This window comes from Pinus tabuliformis, chromosome 1_2 (assembly GCF_031772625.1).
Source record: "Pinus tabuliformis cultivar Carrire ecotype Pingquan chromosome 1_2, CPIR1, whole genome shotgun sequence".
Classification (NCBI taxonomy): domain Eukaryota; kingdom Viridiplantae; phylum Streptophyta; class Pinopsida; order Pinales; family Pinaceae; genus Pinus; species Pinus tabuliformis.
In genome coordinates, this window is record NC_142298.1 from 1,189,276,558 (window position 1) to 1,189,293,180 (window position 16,623).

The 16,623-nt window shown below is 36.9% G+C and overlaps 1 protein-coding gene across 1 annotated transcript in view; it reads right to left on the reverse strand.

The window, feature by feature from the left end:
* Positions 1–2,892: 2,892 nt before the first annotated feature.
* Positions 2,893–16,623, reverse strand: part of LOC149210488 (uncharacterized) — a 29,722-nt gene continuing 15,991 nt past the window's right edge. The window contains exons 2-10 of the mRNA XM_089396728.1: positions 8,857–8,988; positions 8,437–8,750; positions 8,150–8,316; positions 7,006–8,048; positions 6,654–6,923; positions 5,121–6,494; positions 4,352–4,969; positions 3,732–4,235; positions 2,893–3,619 (exon numbers count right to left, since the gene is read on the reverse strand). Coding sequence (XP_089252854.1) covers positions 3,062–3,619; positions 3,732–4,235; positions 4,352–4,969; positions 5,121–6,494; positions 6,654–6,923; positions 7,006–8,048; positions 8,150–8,316; positions 8,437–8,750; positions 8,857–8,988 — 4,980 coding nt within the window. The 3' untranslated portion in view covers positions 2,893–3,061. The remainder of the gene's footprint in view (positions 3,620–3,731; positions 4,236–4,351; positions 4,970–5,120; positions 6,495–6,653; positions 6,924–7,005; positions 8,049–8,149; positions 8,317–8,436; positions 8,751–8,856; positions 8,989–16,623) is intronic.

Here is a 16,623-nt window from a genome sequence, read left to right on the forward strand (position 1 = left end):
TCGTCATCTACGGGCATGCTTCTGCAGGGGGATTCATGTTCGCATTAGCCCATGACTACAGATTCATGAGAAGGACAGAGGGTTTCTCTATATGAGCGAGGTAGACCTGGGTTTCGTCATTCCTCCCGGCGACGTGTCCATCATCAAGAGAAAGGTTGATTCTTGTTACTTAACAAAAATTGTGATGGGTGGACACAAGTACTTTGCTCCCATGGCCTTTAAAGCGAGTTTGGTGGACTATGTTCACGATAATTTTTCCGAAACCCTAGAGGCTGCCATTGATGCAATTGCTAAGATGGGTCAGAAAAAGGGAATAAGGAGGTTTGCCTGCAACTCAAGCTCTCTCTTTTCTTCGAACCTATGGAGAAACTTCGACTGGTTTCCAAAGAGGGTTATCCACTGCTTTCCTGCCCCTGATTTTTATATCTTTAAACATTTTTTTAACTTTGTGAACCCCATGCATCAATTGTTTGAGTACTCAAGTATATGAATATTATGCATAATATTTGCATACACAGAAGCTAGTGCATTCTACTTTGTTCTTTTGGCAGTTGACAGACTTCCCAAAACTGAAAAGTGGCTTACTGATAATGATGATAGGAAAGAAGAAAAGGCTACATGGTGGTTGAATCCTTTGATGGGATGTGCAAATAAGTCGTCATCAATTGATTGGCCATATCCATATGTGGAGGGAAAATTATTTGTTCTTACATTAAGTGCAGGTTTGGAAGGTTATCATGTGAATGTGGACGGGAGGCATGTGACCTCTTTTCCTTATCAAACAACGAATTGAAGAACCCTTTAGAGTACAATATTTTCTTTTATATCATCTCCACATTCTTGTCCATGTTAAGCAAGTGTTGCACAATAATTTTTTTCAAATTCAAGAAACTTTATGGCATTAGTATAAATGAATGTATGCACTAAATTTCTATGTGGTTGGACCAGGGATTTGTGCTTGAATATTTCATTAGCTTCTTTGTAAATGTTGACATTGATGTGCATATAGTTGTTTCTACTTCCTTGCCTATCTCACATCCAAGCTTTTCACCTCAAAGACTTCTCGACACGTCAAGGATTATGATGCCAATATCATCATGGTCAAATAACAATTAGAATGGGGAATTTCACAATTGCGAGGAACCAATTGTGCCACTTACCATTGACTTCTTAAATGATATTCGCATGAAAAAGGATTATGATGCCAATATCATCATGGTCAAACAACAATTAGAATGGGAAATTTCATAAGTGGTGAGAAAGATTCAAGATTTAAATGACATCATCGCATGGTAAGAGAAATACAATTTATTCCAACTAATGTACACTCATTTCTACAAAGTGAAATATATTGGTTTTCCACCAACATTTATTAAACCAAATTTATGAAATGCATTTGAAGACATTGAATCACTATGGAAAGAGAATGACAAACCTAGTTGAGGCTATGGAAATGATTGAGTTAGATAAAATACAATGGTCCAAAGAGACAAGAAATAATACCATTCTTCTATAGTTTGGACATTTTACACAAGTGAAATAAGGATAAGAAGCAACAAGAAACTAAATTAATAACATCATATAACAAATGATGAGGCACTTTATTAATGTTCCCCTTACTACTAAAGTCTTTCTATTAAGCTTTCCTCATAAAATTAGGCCAATTTCTAATGAACAAAATCTATTATCCATTGCATTGTGAATTAAGGTGATATGAGATTACTTTGTTATGAAATGTTTGATTTAAATCATTTACTTATAACGGTTCCAGAATCTTAATGAAGAGCATTTTCATAAGTCCTTTAGAGCTTAGTGTTGTGCATTACCTTCACTTTGAACATACCCTAGTTGGAATCTCCAAACATAACATATGATAAAAAGGAAACACCAGTAAAGAAACAAAATTCCATAAAATTTTGACTTCTTCTATGCTATTGTTTCTTATGTCATTGTCTTAGGGTGTTTCCTTTGCAACATGTGCAAATACTAGTTATAAAAAGAATGAATACAAGTTAAACATATATACATTTTAAAACACGTGTAACAAGATTCTTAACCTTGGAGATTCACCAATTTTTTTTTTTTATGGAGGTTCTTAATTTGTAAATAATTTTTGCTACAATACCATAGTTTATCAATGCCACATGCCCAAACAACCATAACTCATTTCACAATCAAAATTTCTTATTTATATTTTATTTCACTTTAATTTTGTAATATTTTTTAATTAAATTGGAAATAAAAAATGACATAACTAACTTTGAGATAAATTTCAAGTCTAAGTGACAACTATAAATATTCCATATAGATTAAATCCCTACCATCCACCTATTAATTATTGATAATTAAATTAAAATAAAATCCTATTCCAAAATAAACATATTTATAAACTATTTTTATAAGGAAACACACATACAATTCATTTATATAATATTTTCAATACATAAATGATGTAACCTCAAAATTAGAAAAGAAGAAGATATAGTAAAGAAATAAAACTTACGCTTTAATATAAGAAGGAAAAAAATTACAAGCCTAGTAGGACTATATCTTCATCATGTCTAACTTCTCACCCCAATCAAAGGGATACCACAAGATTTGAACCCAAAAACTTTGAATTGAGTAAAACTTTATTTCCACAACCATTACCAATTGACCTACCCAAAAATAACACAAGAAAAAAAAATCTATAAAATATCAATATTTTTAAAAAATCTATAAAATATCAATATTTTTAAAATAAAATAACTTAATTTATTTAACAACCAAATATCTTTTATATAAAAATACAATACAACAGCTCAAAATACACACATCCTAAAAGCTCAATAAATGGAAGATTGAAAAGGTACAAGTATATACTACACCTCAATAATTACTAAGCAAAACTAAAATCATTGGAAATGAAAAATCTTACCCTTAAGAAGTGTACAATATTGAATCATCATTAAATGAGTTAGGTGTTCCCTGATTAAGGTATGCATTCGCCTATAGGAGGTCACTCGCCCTCGCTATCTACATCATCATCGTCAGCATAACCCTCATTATCTTCGCCATCAATTTATAGCATTTTTTTTAATTCAAGCAGCGTCTTCTTCCAACTTGTTTGAGCACCTTTGAGCAATTGTTGCATCAATTCTTTTACTCTGTCATCTGAATATTTTTCAGATAACAATTTTACAATTTCTTTCCCCTTTGTTGTTATCAAATTTCCATCTTCATCCATTATAAACATCCATGAAGAAGGATTATGATGATTATCATTACAAACCATCAGCATTTCCGATAACTGAATTTGATCTGTGGCTTTAATTCCTTTTTTCAAAGAGCGAATACGCGCCCAAAATCTCATAGCTTCATACTCAGATAAACTTAACGAAAAGATTCCTCCCATCTCTTCTGATGACATTTTTGAAGGTTCCAAAGAATACCATTCTTCATAAATTGTACCAGTGAAATACCCCAATTTTGGTCCTCCTCCTGTATGAAAATTTGGAATATAAATAATGTAAATGATATCACTCAATTCTGTCAACACATCCTTCATGGAATTTGTAAACTCCTTTTCGTGACAACAGCATAAGCATATCATTTTTTGCTGACCCGTTGCCTCCATCAACTTTTCATCATCAACGACAAGGAGAGGAGAAAAAACAATTAGAAATGAAAATCGTTTTCTTTTTCTTTTTCAAAATATACAAAAAGCAAACAAATAACAGGTAGTTACTGACCTGCTCTGCCACACGTTCCAAATGCTGGAAAAGAAACATTGCATGAGACACCGCCTCCATTTGTGTCTTTTCCTTTTGTATTAATTCCTCCTCTTTTTCCGCCGTAAAAGGATAAGCTGCTGCCCCCCATGTGTTTACCATACGCAGTACACCAGTATACGGTGCGATTGTCCCGTTGCTTTGTATTATCATCATTCTATTCCGGTACCACCAGTCCCATCCTTCAACCGATCGTGGAAACCCTTCAACGAGAAAATACTTGGTTGCATTTGTCAGCTGCCACGGATTTTGGAGGACCAACCATGGAACCTCACTTGAAAACTTCTCAGATACATGCGAGTTTGAATTGTCCTGCATTATTGGAACTGTTATAATTTCAAAATTAAATCTATCTTTCTCCACATTGTACATCTCCACTAAAGCCTGAAGAGGAGTAGCATAACAGATGTTGGCAGGCCTGATATCTAACAAAATCGTTTTCCCTTTCAATTCGTCGATTCCGACCTACAATTTTCATATAAACACAAACAAAATAATCAATAGTCAATAAAGGGAATTTGAAAATTTTATTGTAAAATATTTGAAGAAAGAGTTATCCACAAAATATAGAACTTTAATACCTTCGTGGATTCACCATCCTTGTTCTTAAGAAAGGAAAGAGAAATTTCCTCTCGGAAGAGCTCTGTTACCAAAGCTATAGGACTCCCTCCACCTCTTTCTGCCAGTTGCTTCAATTTAACGTATCTTCCGCACTTCGTCACCACAAAGTACTCCACCTCCTCATGACTTCCGAAAAATTTCCAACGAGAAAGGTATTTATCACCTTTTTCCCCACTCACAATCTCCGCGGCCATTTGTAAACTGTCGGTAAGATGCAAGTCAACGGGCGGCAGGTTATGAACAACTAATGAGAGCAGTTTTTCAAACAAAGCTGTAGCGTCCCCGTTAGCCGGAGCATGCCCCAGTATTCTATTCGCCACTTTTTCAGGCAACTTATTAAAATGATTGCCGAAATAAACCATTTCGAAATGTGTTTGAATATCATCTATACTCTCCTCAAGTAAAGGCAAAGGAAAATCAGGACGGAATTCCTGTTGGCCATCAAACATAACAAGCAGCAGCGTGTGCAGAGGAAGACCAGATATATTCAGTGGCTCTCTTTCTCCATTAGTGAGCATGCTGTCGAATTCTGATTGTAACTGCTTTAGAAGATTCTCCTCACCCTCATTTGATAAACCCTGAAGAGAAAGCTAAAGTGAGTGGAAAGGAAAAATAATGTATGCTTTGCAATTTTTTCCCCTGTGATATGTTTTAGAATCTAAACTTCAAAAGAGTTAATTATAATGTGGGAACAGAAAACATGTTTGAAAATGTGGATGTTATAATCACCTGATTTGTATACACAGCACAAGACCATGATTGATTGCATTGTTGTGCTTGAATTTTCTCCCATCTTTCCTCCAACAACTTGCTTCCTGCGATGCGCAAAATTTGTAGCTTTTCCATCTTTAGCATGCTGTCTATCCATTTCCCTTCCAACTTATGGCAATTTCTTACATCCAGAATTTCCAATGAGGTGAGGCATTGGAAATCCTCAGGGAGCTTCTTTAGCTTGACGCAGTCGTACAGTGATAGAACTCGCAGTAGTGAGAGACCTTTGAAGTCTTTACATAATTCTTCAAGAGTCGAGCACTTTGATAAATCCAAGTGCTCCAAGTTGTCGAGTTGGCTGAAACTTTCTGGCAGCTTCTTTAGACTACAACACCATTTCAGCGTTAGCTTTCTTAAACTTGTTACTTCTCCAAATCGCCCCGGAAGCTCCTCTAGACGCGTGCAGTAAGTCATGTCAAGCTCTGTTAAAGTGGAGAGGTTGCAAAATCCATCGGACAGTTCTTTGAAATTAGAGGACCAACCTAAGTCGATTAAATTCAACTTCAGTTGTCCAATGGTTCCAGGAATACTACTTAGTCCCTGACAATGACTTAGTTTAAGTTCAAAAAGCGATGTTAACTTCCCTAAGCCACAAGGGAGATTTTGAATTGTTCTACAATGGGATAAGTCCAATAATCTCAATGATGAAAGCTCCTCAAGACTGGGAGGAAGAGCTTTTAGACTAGTGCAGATGGACAAACTGAGTTCTTGCAATGATGTGAGCTTTCCAAGACTGCTAGGAAGCGCTTTAAGACTTCTACACTCGGACAAAACGAGTTTTTGCAATGATGTAAGATTTTCAAGCTCGCTAGGAAGCGCTTCTAGACTTTTACACTCGGACAAATCGAGTTTTTGCAATGATGTAAGATTTTGAAGCTCGCTAGGAAGCGCTTTAAGACTTGTACACTTGGACAAATCGAGTTTTTGCAATGATGTAAGATTTTCAAGCTCGCTAGGAAGCGCTTCTAGACTTTTACAGCCGTACAAATAGAGTTCTTGCAGAGAAGTCAATGATCCCAAACCTTTTGCCAGCTGCGTCAAACGAGAACAGTCATCCATTCTCAACACTCTCAAAGATTTAAGCGTTGAAATTGATACTTTCTCCAGATATTGGCAACCTGAAATTGATAATTCCTCTAGATATTGGCAACCTGAAATTGATACTTCCTCCCAACCATTTCCCATATCTCCTAGCTCTTGAGGTAAGCATTTGAACTGTGCATTACTCAGTCGTAATACTCTCAAATATCTGAGTCGCTGAATACAATTGGAAGAAACCTGGAAGGCAGGGGAATTTAAATTGATATTGACGTGTCTAAGATCGGGGGGCATCTGCGCATTATGCACTTAATTAGTGATATATGAAAATCACACTCCAAGTTCTAACCATAAAAGCCAATAAAAGTGCGCATGATACAGGTGTTTTAGATATTCCAGGAAAAATAAGGAGAGAAATAAGTGGGACCAACCAGATATTTTAAGTGAACTTACTTGACTTAGATTCTGTAAATCTGCCGCGTTATAACATAAATGTCTAAGCTTCTTGAACCCCTTGTTTGAGATATCAAAAGGAAGATGGGAAGTTATGGCACTGAAAAAAACCAGCTCTTTAAATTTATTTTCACATTTTCCCTCCACATCTGTGAAGGGTCCGAGTTTAAGAACTCTTAAAGATTCAGACATCGAATCTAGCTTTGACGCGGGTATACGCAGTGGATCTTTGTTGTCACTTGCCCATATGCCCTTGATGTTTTGAAGGTCCTGTATATTTATTAAATATTAGAGTCAGTCATTTTGAAACAAGGCTGTATATGATAAATATTTTAGTTGAAAGATTGCGTACCTCATCTTCTATATCTGAGAACTTTTCAATTTCACTTGCAGTGGTCAACCTGAATCTGTTTCCTTCTGTCATCTGGAGACCAACTTCCAAGATGACATCGTGTACCCTTGCAGTCATGCTTTTCACATCTCGGGTCACAAGCGCTCTTTGTTCTAGCCTTTTCAGTTCTGTCTCTCCCACAATATCTGAAAGTTCTTTCCAGTCCCAGCCTCGAAAAAATGAACAAATATCGAGAAATGGATCTTTCAATTTATCTTCAAGTTTGTCGTAAGCAAAGACGTATTGCTCTATACTCCCCCCAATATAACCTTTCCAGTTTTTTTCTTTAGCCTCTCTCATCAATGTTTCATAATTTTGCACTGCGCTTCCTTCACCGCCATTTATGAATCCTGCTAACACCTTCAAAAGCCCCGGGACTCCTCCACAAATCTTGACTATCCCGTCAATTTGGCTAGCATCTAGTTGATTTCCATTGTCATGCAGTTCCTTTTCTAAGAGCTCCACTGCCTTGGGTTCGGGCAGGCTTTCAATTGGGTAGAATTTCTTTTCAACTCCTTTGCTCATTGTCATCCAGCTCGCTGCATCTTTATTACGTGTAGTTATGAGCAACCTCAATTTTTTTGCGTTTGCCATATTGTTAGGGAGAAGCCGTGTGAGAGCATCTGGGCCTTGTTCAGGCCTATCAGGAAGCAAAACATTGTCTATATAAATTAAAACCACCTCTTTCGCTAAGATGCTCTCAATTTGTCGTTGTCCTTCCTCGTACCTTTGGAACTCTTTTGGCTCTTCTCCCATCTTCAAAGCTTTTATAATGAATTTTTGCAACTCTACAATATTTGGAGGTGATGCTATATCATCAAACAATCTAACATAAGAATATTTATATCCTTCTATTTCTGCATTAAGCAACCGTGCAAACACGGCATCGGCAAGGGTAGTCTTTCCCATGCCACCAAAGCCATGCACCATTACTGCTACAGCATTTTTGTCACTTCCCATTTCTAGCCGTTCAATAACTTCTTTCAATGGATCTTCGATGCCAACTGTTGCAACATATTTAAACACAAAAGATCATAAACCTCTATAAACTCAAAAACTATAAAAATATTTAAAATAACATCTTTTTCAACCGTACACAATTTACCTGCGTCTTTAGGATGTTCTGGATACTGTAGCTCCATAGGTTTTTGTAGGCGCACAATGCCATCGTAAAGACATAGATTAAAATTTCTCTGCAGATGGGTGTCTGTTTCTGCTAACCTTGTTTTAAATTTAGCCAACTCTTCTCCATTCACAGTAGTTGAGAAAAACCTGCCTTAAGAAATTCATTTAGATGACTATTTGATAAAAGGGGTCGAATTTATTTAGAATTTAGCATCCATTTACACAATGTTAATGAATGAGAGTAAAGTATGTTAAGTGAGTACTCACTTTTTAAATTTTGTAGCATTAATTTGAGTGCAGCAAGCGAGAGAGGTTTCAACTATCAAGGCTATTGCTTCCCTGATAGAATCCACCATCGATTCCTTCAATTCAGGCCGTTTTCGAAGTTCATTAACATGTCGGGCCAATTTATCCATCTCCTTAAGTAGGGACAAGCAGGCTCCTTTATTTGTAGAGATTGCTTCGTACCGCTCCAAAATATTTGCCAGTACAAGAAAACCTGAGGTAACCAGGTGTCCCATGCCCACTCGCTTAACAAGATCCAGAGCGATTGTCTTCGCGTCGCCAGTTGGAACATCTTTCTGTGTATTAACACATGGAAGTAAGAGCATTTTTAAAGTAGAACGTTTAAATAAAATCAAGTAATGATAATTAATGGTTAAACTATGAATTATATTCAATACGTACAATGCCCTCAATTCCCTCCGCGAGCACCTCTTTTAATTTGGAAAAAAAATTGGAACCCGGCCAGTAATTTCTGGTAGCCATCGGCTTTGACGGGCTATTTCCCTTCTTTTGCTCTTTCTCTTTCTCCTTCTCCTGTGAAAATCATTATCAACATAAACATAAAATCAAATGCGTTATCGACATAATCATAAAATCTAATGCTTAAAGATAATAATAAAAAAATTGATACGAGTCTATTTTATTTATTTCAACGTCTAGATGTGGGCTTCAAATTTTTTATTTTTTTTAATAAATCAAAACACAGGATTGAATATTAACAGAATGTTCTGCATCGTATAACCTGATTGACCGCTGTGATTGCACGGAGGGTTGCGTCTTGCGCGTTACAAACATTTATTTAATAAATATTTAAGTGGCTACGCGACGTGTTAGTGGCGAGGGGAATCGGTTCAGCCATTCGAGGCAACGTGTTAGTGGTGAGGGTATCGATTCAGACGTGTTAGTGGCGAGCGGGATCAGTTCAGCAAACACTTATGGAAATCCAATGGCTTTATCGGTTAAGCTTAAAACCATTTAAATATTACATAATCTCTGTTGTCATCATTGGAATGATCATTTGTTGGTAATCATTAAAAATAGACATTTATGAGATATATCTTCATCTTTTACTTTGGATGATATATCTCCAGTAGTGGGAGAAAGACATTTATGAGATTTATCTTCATCTTTTACTTTTTTTTCTATTTCTTTAGCCAATTTGATGTTGGAAATATTAATTTCAATCACCACTTTAAACACACTAACAATCATCATCATGTTTGCCTAGTGAACCACTACACAGTTGCAATTTTGTTTACACGCATAAGGACACCGGTCAGAACAGATGTTCAGAGCAGACCATTCCGCAACACATCACAGAGGTTAAACCATTTAATGAAGTTTAATAAATAGATATGGGCAAACATTCATTCTTCGATTGTTGCCCACACTCCACAACACTTGCAAGTTCAGATAATCATTTACTATGTAAAATTGTCCATGTTGCGTATTAATGTGAAATTCATATGTTAGGATAAATATGCAAGGAAAAATCATTTGTAATGTTGGACATGTTGGGCAAGTTTTAGAGCCACAGCGGACCATTCCGCAACACATCACGGAGGTTAAAGCATTTAATGAAGTTTAATAAATAGATATGGGGAAACATTCATTCGGCGATTGTTACTCACACTTCACAACCCCTGCAAGTTCACAAAATCATTTCCTATGTAAAATTGTCCATGTAATTAATTCATATGTTAGGATAAATATGCAAGGAAAAGTCATTTGTAATGTTGAGCATGTTGGGCAAGTTTTGGAGCGAGAGAGTCTCTTAGGTAATGCCTAAATGGCAGTAAGTTTGTTGTGTTTTTCACGTGTTTTTCACTTGCAGCTGAAGCCTCCATTTATCATGCCAATGTAATTTCTTTATGTTTTGACATACCCAGTAATGCCTAAATGGCAATAAGTTTGTTGTATCATGCCAATGTAATTTCTTTATGTTTTGACATACCCAGTAATGCCTAAATGGCAATAAGTTTGTTGTGTTTTTCACTTGCGTTGAAGCCTCCATTTATGAGGGCAATGTAATTTCTTTATGTTTTGACATATAATATAAAGTGTGCTCAGTTGCATTATGGTTTTAATTTTACACAAGTAAATTTCCGCAACCTCTTTTATTTTACTCTGTTTTGAGTGAACTCTGTGTTTTTTTTTTACTTTGCTTTGCCCTCTCTGTTTTAATTAAGTCCCTGTGTGGTTGTCACGGCAACCTAAGATTTACCTTTCTCCAACTCAAGTTGACCTTGCCTACTTTGCGGCAACGGTTCCTTTGCCCTGGTAAAATTTATTTTCTAACATGGTATCAAAGCGGGTTAAATATTGTTAGTGTAAAAACAAGTGTTTTTACTAGCAATTAAAATTTGTTTTTGAGGGTAGAATTTTTGAACCGTATTTACTAGCACGTAAAAAGTTTATTTTACACTTAGAAATGGCAACATCAAGCACAAGCTTGACTAATCCTCAGATACCTCAGTTTAATGGAAAAAAATATGATTATTGGGCTATTATAATGAAAGCCCTGTTTTCATCTCAAGATATTTGGGATTTGGTGGAGAATGGTTTTCAAGAACCAGCAGATGCAGCAGCATACAATGCCATGTCTCAAGAAGAAAGAGATCTATTGAGGGACAACATGAAGAAGGATTCAAAAGCCCTATTTTATATTTTCCAAGCAGTTCATGAAAGTATTTTCCCAAGGGTTGCAGAAGCAACGAAGTTCAAGCAACCATGGGACACCTTCCAGATAGCCTGCCAAAGCATGGCAAAAGTGAAGACAACAAAACTGCAAATGCTCAGAAGAGATTTTGAAACACTTTGTATGAAAGAGTCAGAGAATGTAGACTCGTTTTTTACACATGTAATTGGGTTGGTTACTCAAATTAGGTCTCATGGTGACACACTTGAGGAAAGAAGAATAGTTGAGAAAGTTCTGAAAAGTTTTCCAGCAAGGTTTGATGCCATAGTTGTGGCCGTAGAAGGGACAAAGGATCTCTCACAGTTCTCAGTGGATGAGCTTCATGCATCACTGATTTCTCCTGAACATGGACTGAATAGAGCAACAAGCTCCTTATTGGAGCATGCCTTCAAGACCCAAGTTTCCTTTGGTCAAGGTCGAGGCAGAGGGAGATCATATGCTAGAGGAAGAGGAAGAAGCCCACACAGAGGTGGAAGAAACAACCCTTCAAGCTCAAGTGGAAGAGGCAGCAATCAAAATCCAAGTCAAGGCCCAAGCCAAAATCAAGCACAAAGTCAAAAGTATGATAAATCTCAAGTTCAATGTCATTAATGTAAGAAGTATGAACATTATGCAAATGAATGTAGAAAGAAGCAATATGACATTAGTAACAAACCAAGTGTAAATTTCACAAAAGAAAAACATAACCATGATAGCATGTTTTTAGCTTGTAATGTAGCACAAGAAAAGAAAAGTGATATATGATATCCAGATTCAGGGTGTAGCAACCACATGTCAGGGAACATAAATATGTTTTCCAATCTAGATGAAAGTGTGAAATATGAAGTGACATTAGGGACTAATAGCAAAGTCTTTGTCATGGGAAAATGAAGAGTTAATATCCTAACAAAGAAGGGGGAGAAAAAGTACATCTCAGATGTTTACTTTGTCCCTGGTCTAAAGCATAACCTCACAAGCATTACACAGCTAATGCAAAAGGGCTACAATGTCTTCTTCAAAAATGATGTGTGCACAATTTTGGATAAGCCTCCAAGCAGACAGCTGATTGCAAAGGTTCAGATGATAAATAATAGAATGTTTCCCCTAAAGATAAGATCAGATTTGAAAGAAGAAGGTGCACAAGAACAACTTTCAATGAACTTACAAGAGGATGGAAGAAAATAGGCAATTGTCACACAAGTGAACTATCAAGCAAAGGTCAAAGATGAAAACTGGTTATGGAATTTGAGATTTGGACATCTCAACTTTAGAGGTTTGAATTTGCTACATAGGAAAGGCATGGTGAAGGGATTACCACTCATAGAAAAACCGAATAGCCTATGTGAAGGATGCATCTTGAGCAAGCAACATAGAGAGACATTTTCAGCGGGAAAGTCAGTAAGGGCAAAGGCATCTTTGGAGATTGTCCACTCAGATTTATGTGGACTAGTGTAGACACCATCAATTGGTGGAAGCCACTATGTATTGACCTTCATAGATGACTACAGAAGGAAGACATGGGTCTATCTCCTAAAACAAAAAAGTGAAGTCTTTGAGCACTTTCGCCAATACAAAGCTCTTGTTGAGAAGAAAGTGGACACTACATCAAAGTTCTCAGGATTGACAGAGGTGGTGAATACATCTCAAATGATTTCCTTCGATTTTGCAGGGAAAATGGAATTCACAAGCAATTTACAACAAGATATACACCTCAGCAAATGGTGTGGCAAAAGGAAGAATAAGACCATTATGGAAATGGCAAGGAGTATGTTGAAGGCAAAGCATTTTCCAAATGATTATTGGGCCGAAGCTGTCACTTGTACAACATATATCTTGAATAGGTGTCCAACCAAAAGCGTCAAGAACATGGTTCCTGAAGAGGCATGGAGTGGAAGGAAGCATAGTGTTACTCACATGAGAGTTTTCGGATGTGTGGCGTATGCACATGTCCCAGATGAGTTGAGGAAGAAGTTGGACAACAAGGGGGAGAAATGTATATTTGTTGGATACAATGATGAATCCAAGGCATACAAGCTCTAAAATCCATTAACCAAGAAGTTCATAATCAACAGAGATGTGTAGTTCATACAAAAGGAAGCATGGGATGGAAGTTTAAAGAAGACAGTCAATGTGAAAGCATATATACCGCATGAGGACAAAGAGGAATTAACAGCAACAAGTAATTCCTCAACTGTGACTCCCTCTACTCCTATTCAAGCTCAACAAAACAGGCAGCAAACAACACCATCAACAAATAATAGGATAGCGTCACGCAGTCAAGAAAGTGCTTCTCCAAGCACGCCACAAAGCACAACACCAAGTGACATATCAAGCCCATCTTCAGTAAGCATAAGAAGACCAAAATTCAGAAATTTGAATGAAATATATGAGCAAGATGAAGTTGATAGCAGCGCTAGCCTGAATTCATTATTTTCTTTTTTTTGTCATGTAGATGATCCAATCCATTTTGAAGATGCAATCAAAGATGAAAAATGGGTTGCGGCAATGGAAGAAGAAATAGAAGCAATAGAAAAGAATGACACATGGGAGTTAGTGAACTTGCCGAAAGGAAAACAAGTCATTCGAGTGAAGTGGGTCTATAAGACCAAGAGCAATGTTGATGGGAAGATTGAAAGGCACAAAGCAAAGCTAGTTGTCAAAAGATACAAGCAACAACATGGAAGAGATTATTTAGAAACTTTTGAGCTAGTCGCAAGGATGGAGACGGTGCGTACATTTGTGGCGATTGCCGCACAACATAAATGGAAAGTATATCAAATGGATGTAAAGTTAGTGTTCTTGAATGGAGTGCTGAAAGAGGAAGTGTATGTTGCGCAACCGCCTGGTTATGAGGTAGAAGGAAAAGAAGACAAAGTGTATCAGTTGAGGAAAGCTCTTTATGGGCTGAAGCAAGCATCGCGTGCATGGTACAGCAGGATAGATGCTTACTTGTTGGACAATGGTTTCGACAAATGTGACGGTGAGCCGACTCTCTACATCAAAGAGAATGATGGTAAGACTCTCATTGTTGTCTTCTATGTAGATGACTTAATTTTAACAGGCAGTGATGATTTTCTCATCGCTGATTTCAAACAAGTCATGAAGAATGAATTTGAAATCACTAACTTGGGCTGTTAAGATATTTTTTGGGCATAGAAGTAAAGAAAATAGAAAATGTTATTTTTATCTCTCAAGCAAAGTATGTGGCGGACATGTTGGAGAGGTTTAAAATTCATAATAGCAAGCTTGCACCAACTCCAACTATCATGGGGTTGAAGTTGAGCAAAAAAGATTGCAGCAATGTTAATCTTACATTATACAAGAGCATGATAGGCAACTTGATGTATTTGACCGCCACTAGGCAAGATATAATGTATGCAGTGAGTTTGGTGTCAAGGTTCATGGAGACACCCAAGGAGACACATTGGCATGCAACAAAAAGAATTCTAAGGTATGTTAATGGGACAAAACAATATGGCATTTTGTGCACTGCAACACATGATTTTAGGCTGATTGATTACAACGACAGTGATTGGGCAGGAAATGTCGATGACAAAAGGAGCACGTTGGGTTATGTTTTTCATTTAGGTTCAGGAGCCATTTTAAGGGCTTCCAAAAAGTAGCCAATAGTTTCATTGTCAACAATAGAAGCTGAATATGTCACTGCAACAGCAGCAGCATGTTAGGCAGTTTGGATGAGAAGGATGTTGAGGGATCTTCGCCGCGACCAAGAGGGAGCAACAACTATTTTATGTGATAACACATCTGCAATTGCATTGTCAAATAATTCGGTCTTTCACAATATGACCAAGCATATTGATGTTAAATATCATTTTATCAAAGAGTTGATTAACACTGATGAAATTCTGTTGTCGCACTATAGGTCACAGGAACAATTTGCTGATATTTTCACAAAGCCATTGGCACGTGAAAGTTTTATTTATCCCAGAGATTGTTTGGGAATTGTTAATGGTGGCAGTGGTTATTAAGGGGGAGCGTTGGAAATATTAATTCCAACCACCGCCTTAAACACACTAACAACCATCATGTTTGCCCAGTCAACCACTACACAGTTGCGATTTTGTTCACAGGCAGAAGGACAAGGGTCAGAACATAAGGTTAGAGCGGACCATTCCGCAACACATCACAAAGGTTAAAGCATTTAATGAAGTTTAATAAATAGATATGGGAAAACATTCATTCCCTGATTGTTGCCCACACTCCAAAACACCTGCAAGTTTAGAAAATCATTTACAATGTAAAATTGCCCATGTTGTGTATTAAATATTTTTTCTGTCATGTAATTAATGTGAAATTCATATGTTAGGATAAATATGCAAGTAAAAGTCATTTTTAATGTTGGGCATGTTGGGCAAGTTAGGGAGTGAGAGTCTATGAGGTAGTGAGGAGAAAATCATGGAGGAAATTTTGGTGGGTGCGTGAAAACCAGTTTTATGGAGTTTTACAGAAGTTTACTCCACAACCTAGTAATGGGTAAATCACAGTAAGTTTGTTGTGTTTTTCACTTGGAGCTGTAGCCTCACGCCAATGTAATTTCTTTATGTTTTGACATATAATATAAAGTGTGGTCAGTTGCGTTATGGTTTTAATTTTACACAATTAAATTTCCGTAGCCTCTTTTATTTTACTCTGTTTTGTCATGAGTGAACTCTGTGTTTTAATTAAGTCCCTGTGTGGTTGGGATATCCTCGCCTCAACCTAAGATTTACCACTGAAGTTGACCTTTCCTACTTTGCTGCAACCAATTTTTGAGTTCCTTTGCCCTCGTAAAATTTATTTTCTAACATTCGATGGCCTCCTCGGCTTCCTCGGAAGACATGAACAACGAAAATTATTCACAGGCTTCCTCGCCTCCACTGGTACTCCATGGTGGCCCTCTCTTCCACATGAAATCTATCAAACACAGCACTCCCTCTCGCAAGTAAGTAGACAGGCCACAATTTATTGATTGAGAAAAGTGCTCTGTTTGCATTTCGAACAAGGTATGTTGTAATCTTTCGCTGACTTTGGTTGTTTGTTTGAGTAATTTGTAGGAGGGGTTTGTCCAAATTTTTTCAGCAGTAGGTCGTAATCATTCATGTGTCTAACAGATGTGAAATTCGTGGAAGAACTTGCCAAGCCGGTGAAAAAGCTCAAGGGCTCTCATAGTTGGGAACTCATAGTAAATGTATATAATAATCAAACAAGTCGAATGTCAATATTCTCGACAGGCTGAAACTAATCCATGAAAATACCTCGAAAGAATTCCGATAGATCGAAGATGGGCATGAAAAATGGTCGTTTAATTCCCATAAAACTAGATTCGACAATATAGAAATTTATAGATCCATACCCAACATAGAGTGTTGAAAACTGTACATAAAGCTCAACCCTCCACAACCACTTTTTGGTCAATTGTAAACTTCTAAAACCTTGACAGGTTTTGAATGGGGAAGAAAACCATGTTATAATGCTTCAATATATTCATTTTT